This window comes from Hyperolius riggenbachi, chromosome 6 (genome assembly GCF_040937935.1).
Source record: "Hyperolius riggenbachi isolate aHypRig1 chromosome 6, aHypRig1.pri, whole genome shotgun sequence".
NCBI lineage: Eukaryota > Metazoa > Chordata > Amphibia > Anura > Hyperoliidae > Hyperolius > Hyperolius riggenbachi.
Window position 1 is genome coordinate 336,187,613 of NC_090651.1, and position 6,143 is coordinate 336,193,755.

At 47.6% G+C, this 6,143-nt stretch overlaps 1 protein-coding gene across 1 annotated transcript in view; it reads right to left on the reverse strand.

Moving 5' to 3' along the window:
* LOC137522937 (phospholipase A2 inhibitor NAI-like) overlaps positions 1 to 4,237 on the reverse strand; it is a 29,301-nt gene extending 25,064 nt beyond the window's left edge. Inside the window, exons 1-2 of the mRNA XM_068243094.1 lie at positions 4,156 to 4,237; positions 77 to 193 (exon numbers count right to left, since the gene is read on the reverse strand). Of these exons, the coding sequence (XP_068099195.1) occupies positions 77 to 193; positions 4,156 to 4,207 (169 nt within the window). The 5' untranslated portion in view covers positions 4,208 to 4,237. The remainder of the gene's footprint in view (positions 1 to 76; positions 194 to 4,155) is intronic.
* Between the last annotated feature and the right edge of the window lie 1,906 nt (positions 4,238 to 6,143).

The following is a 6,143-nucleotide window of genomic DNA, read 5'->3' on the forward strand; positions in this document are numbered from 1 at the left end:
GTCTAAAGTCTTTAGACGTGCTAAGTAGGTTAGCACCGCTTTGTGAATCAAGCCCATTGTGTCTTACATAACTTACTTGTTTTGGTCACTGTACGTACAGCGCCGCATGCATTCTCTGGGGGACACGTCTCACTGCTGCCGTAACAGGAAGAAGCATCCGGACCCATACACACCTTACACGAAAGGGAAAAACCTGCAATTCATAAATTGATGATTACATGAAGGAAATGTAATGGGATCTTGTCAGATTTGCACTAACTTGTCTTAAAGCGGTATAAAACCCTGACATGTATTCAATAAAAACATGTTTTCCTACTTTATATGCCATACGGTTATCATATTTGGTTTTGTGCATAAGTATTATTCATTTAGAAATTACAAGTTCCCACTGTAACGATTGTGGAACTTCCTCCGTGATCAGCGCACAACGCGTGCGCTGATACGGCGGAAATCCTCCACAAGCGTATAATTGCAGGAACCCAACAAAAGGTGCTACGCACCCGTAGAGGGAAATTCCTGTCGGCAGATGGCGTTGGGGAGTGCAGAGGAACCAATCCTCTGTACCTCCACAAATGCCAGACAGGAATTGTACGAAGCGCAGCACGCAATCGCAAGAGAAGCGATTGCGAATGAGAACGAGCAAAGGGACAGGTTGTATGTATGTGCGCCAACCTAGTCGCAAACCCGCGACGGTGCACACACCACAGCAGATATGAAGCAGGAACGCGATCGCGAGAGGTGTGATCACCAGACGTGACAAGGCTACAGCAAGGCAGAGCACGAGAGTAGCAAAGGCACAGCAAATCATACAACGAGAAGGCAAAGAAAACAACAAACGCTAACTGAACGCGAACACCGCACTCATTCGCAACAGTGCACGCGTTCATGCGCGGTCTCCACGTGATAAGCACAATAGAGACAAGCATGCCTAACTAACCACTGACAGACAAACATGAAACAGAGGACGCGAGCGCTTGCTTAACGGTTACCTTACCGAGCCTCCAGCAAGCGTTCGTAACAGACAAGACAGACACACGAAAACAGGAACAAGCGAGAGACAGGATCCACAACACTAGCGAAAAGAGGCCAGTGCGATCCAGGGAGACAGAACAGAAGGATCCACAGCACTAGCGCAGGATGCTAGTGCGATCCAGGTACAGAGTAGCAGAACAGAAGGATCCACAGCACTAGCGCAGAGAGGCCAGTGCGATCCAGGGAGACAGAACAGAAGGATTCACAGCACTAGCGCAGGATGCTAGTGCGATCCAGGGAGGCAGAACAGAAGGATCCACAGCACTAGCGAAAAGGGGCTAGCGCGATCCAAGGAGACAGAACAGAAGGATCCACAGCGCTAGCGCAAGATGCTAGTGCGATCCAAGTGAGACAGATCAGAAGAGATAGCTAGTAGCAACCGCTGCACCAGCTATACTCCAAGAACAGAGATCAGAACGATTTCCTGTCGACCACCGCTGGGACAGGACAATCGCAACAGAACAAACAAAACAGATAAGCAATCCTAACTGCACTAGAGAAACCTGCCTAGCGCAGTTTCAGGAATTACTCTAAGCTGATCTTCAAACAAAGAGTAAGGCTGACACTCCTCCAGGAGTGTTTCACAGGAAGGAATCCTTATGACCAGCCAAGCATTGTGGGAAACACATAGTACTTATAGTACATGCCTCCAATGAATGTGGCCAGGCAATTTGCATGACAACGTATGCAAATTTCTCAGCAAGCACAAGCTGCAAAACTGACAGAAGGTCTCCTTTCCAGAGTCCTGCAGCATGCAAACCTAAACAATGGTCAAAAGGCTGCCTGCCTGCGCAGGCAGTTAGGCGGATTCTCACACCCAAAAGTACAGTTTTTTTTTCTCTGAAAGCTGCCTTTGCATTTTATTCATAACTGATTTATTCATCTTGAATTTTGAGCAGAAATGCTTTCTGAGTGTCTGTCTGTGCTCAGGAGAGTCTGCACAGTCAGAGAATGTGTCACATTCCTCACTTGATACAATTAAGTAAACACAAGATAACATTATCTCCAGTTTGGATGCGTCCAGCTTTCTCTGCAGGGAGCTTGGAAGTCCTGTGTTTAACTAATTAAATGCTGATGTAGTAAAAACAAATGGTGGTAGTATATAATATGCTGTAAATTCCCCTTTAAGCAAAACCTGAGAAGAAGGAAAAAATAATTTACCTGGGGTTTCCTCCAGCCCCTTTCAGGGCAATCGATCACTCACTGTCCTCCCAGGCCGCCTTGATTCTCCGCTAGCTGGCCCGTTAAGTCCTTTAGTCAGGGAGTACTGCACATACCTGTCCTGGCCGCGTGCGCCCCCATCGCACTCCCGCCGCCAGGAGCATTCCGCCCCTGCGCAGTACTACTCCGCTAGCACAGAACATGATGAGGGTAATAGCGCGGCCAGACTGTGCATACATCAACTCACCCTGACTGGAATAATTACAGGCTAGCAGAGGTTTGAGGCAGCCCAGGAGGACAACGAGGAAGCAAGCAGCTTGCAGGGGGCTAGAGGAAGCCCAAGGTATGTATCATTTTTTTGTGCTTTGTGGTACCATGCTGGGTATTGTGGTGCCTCCATGGGGCATACTGGGTGCTGTGGTGCCTCTATAGGTATGCTGGGTGTTCTGGTGACATGTTGAAAGCTGTCGAGCCTTCATAGGGAGCATGCATCTTTGTGTGTGTCCTCACTGTTTCTCCCCCCCCCCCCCCCGCCTTTTCAGTGTAGCGCAGCGGGAGGAACTACTCATCTCTTCCAACCACTCTCCAAGTCTGGAGACCTCTTCTGCAGCTGGTGATTCTCCCCCTAGCATCCGAGAATCAGACACCAGGAGCTCTAGCTTCTGATTCCTTCTCAGACACTCGGGGGAGAAGCCCAGAAGGGAAGATGTCTGCAGAATCTGGAGACCAAGAAGCTGGAGGTGAGTACTTCGACCCGCTGCCTGGGGGACATCCAGGGGGAAGGGGCCACTGACCTTTGGGGCTAGCAACGCCCCTGGAGGTAGTGCAGAGGTATCCTGGACATGCTGCTCCACCCATCCCTGCCCCTACAGTGATACTGCTCACCAGCCATCTTCCATTTATTCCAGTGATGGTGGGTAAACAGCTACATTACTGTAAGGGTGGTGATGTGATTAGTAATGTATGGCTTCATAGGCAAAGCTGCACTACCTCTCTGCAGTCGAGTCAGATGCTCATATTTACAGTGACTGACACATTTTGTTTTCACTTCAGGCACACTTTAAACATGGACGATTAGGTCTTAGGAATAGGGGTTAACATTAGGAGGAAGGTCAGGGTTAGGCAGTATGCAGGGAGCACGCCTGTGTTAGCGTATTTGGATGTAAATTTGGGGTTCCCGGTGCTCTGTGATAACATTTGCATTTCTTTGTATTTGTTTGCTATATTCTGGAATGTGGCAAAGTACATTTTAATACGGAACACACCCGTCATGCGGAAAGAGAAGAAGGCTGTCCTATTTTAAATGGTGCTAAAAAACACAGAAACGGAACATAAACAACATGTGATTCCCGAGCCAGTGTGGCGGTGCCCATTTTGCCAGGTCAAATAATCAAATAACTGTGCTCCCTGCCTCAGTAAGGGGTTGACATTAAGGGGGGAGATTAGGAGTAGGCATCAGGAAGGTGATAACAGTAGGGAAGAGGGGTGGCATCAGGTAGGTTTAGGCCTGGGACCCACTGGTGGCACTTTACAAGGAATCGCAAAGTGCCACAGATTCCTGGAATTGCGGAAGATAGTGATTTTAGCATGATCCCTGGAGCAACACGATTTGAACCCTGCATCCCATCAATGCGTTTGTTCTGGGATCGCTCCAGAAATGCTGCAACCCAATTGCTAAATGCAAGCATTGCAGCAGAGTTCCACTGCTGTAGCGCTTTGCCAATTACTGGCGATCGGTAAACGCTACCAAAGAGCTGCTAGTAGGTCCCAGGCATTGGGGGACGGAGTAAGGTACTGATAATTGCCATGCCGATATGCTACTTATCTAAAGCCTAATTCAGCTAAATCCGTATGTATACTGGCCTGGGGAACTCTTAAAACAACTGCCTTCCATTCCGTTTCATGCCCCTAACCGTTTATACTGCAGATAGCTTTATGTATTGGCATAGAGATCAGACTCACCAGTTGCTGTGAAAGCTGAGAGCACACAGAGGAATCCCAGGACTGAGCTCATGATGATGTGAGGCAAGTGCTGGGCATTGGAAATAAGTCTCTGTAATGCAGAACCCCCAGCCAACTCCTTTATTTAATGCTCTTGTAGAGGGAAGGGCTGAGATAAGCGGCCAATAACCTCACACACAGGATTTGTTCTTCAAAACGTTGCTCCTCTTGAGCTGTATAAATGGTATCTGTGCAATAGCTACAGAGCAATATTGTTTCTGATGGTGGTCATTTTAGTACAGAAGTATAACTGTAAAGGATAGGACTCCGGATCCATACGAAAATGGCGCCTGCGAATAATGGCGCACGGTGATGCTGCTAATCCGTCTTCCGCTTATTGTTATTTAAAGGGGCATTATGGCGAAAAATTGTAAAATTTAAAATATGTGTCAACATAGACAAATAAGAAGTACGTTTTTTCCAGAGTGAAATTAACCATAAATTACTTTTCTCCTATGCTGCTGTCACTTACAGTAGGTAGTAGAAATCTGACAGAAGCGACAGGTTTTGGACTAGTCCATCTCTTCATGGGGGGGATTCTCAGGGATTTATTTATTTTCAAAAGCACTTAGTGAATGGCAGTTGCTCTGTCCAACTGCCAAAAAAACTGTAGCAAGCAGGGAAGTTGGCCAGCATCATTGTTTAAATCCTTTTTAGGGAATATCTTTATAAAGATTAAAAGCCTTGCTGAGAACCCCCTATGAAGAGATGGACTAGTTCAAAACCTGTCGCTTCTGTCAGATTTCTGCTACTTACTGTAAGTTAGTGTTGGGCGAACAGTGTTCGCCACTGTTCGGGTTCTGCAGAACATCACCCTGTTCGGGTGATGTTCGGGTTCGGCCGAACACCTGATGGTGTTCGGCCAAACTGTTCGGCCATATGGTCAAACTAAGAGCGCATGGCCGAACGTTACCCGAACGTTCGGCTAGCGCTGTGATTGGCCGAACGGGTCACGTGTAGTGTTGGGCGAACATCTAGATGTTCGGGCCGAACATGGCCGAACTCCGAACATAATGGAAGTCAATGTGGACCCGAACTTTCGTGCTTTGTAAAGCCTCCTTATATGCTACATACCCCAAATTTACAGGGTATGTGCACCTTGGGAGTGGGTACAAGAGGAAAAAAAAAATAGCAAAAAGAGCTTATAGTTTTTGAGAAAATCGATTTTAAAGTTCCAAAGGGAAAACTGTCTTTTAAATGCGGGAAATGTCTGTTTTCTTTGCACAGGTAACATGCTTTTTGTCGGCATGCAGTCATAAATGTAATACATATAAGAGGTTCCAGAAAAAAGGGACCGGTAACGCTAACCCAGCAGCAGCACACGTGATGGAACAGGAGGAGGGTGGCGCAGGAGGAGAAGGCCACGCTTTGAGACACAACAACCCAGGCCTTGCATGAGGACAAGAAGCGTGCGGATAGCAATTTGCATTTTGTCGCCATGCAGTCATAAATGTAATACAGATGAGAGGTTCATTAAACAGGGACCGGAAACGCTAACCCATCACAGATGTTCATTGTTCATGTTACTTGGTTGGGGTCCGGGAGTGTTGCGTAGTCGTTTCCAATCCAGGATTGATTCATTTTAATTTGAGTCAGACGGTCTGCATTTTCTGTGGAGAGGCGGATACGCCGCCGATCTGTGACGATGCCTCCGGCAGCACTGAAACAGCGTTCCGACATAACGCTGGCTGCCGGGCAAGCCAGCACCTCTATTGCGTACATTGCCAGTTTGTGCCAGGTGTCTAGCTTCGATACCCAATAGTTGAAGGGTGCAGATGGATTGTTCAACACAGCTACGCCATCTGACATGTAGTCCTTGACCATCTTCTCCAGGCGATCGGTGTTGGAGGTGGATCTGCACGCTTGCTGTTCTGTGTGCTGCTGCATGGGTGTCAGAAAATTTTCCCACTCCAAGGACACTGCCGATACCATTCCCTTTTGGGCACTAG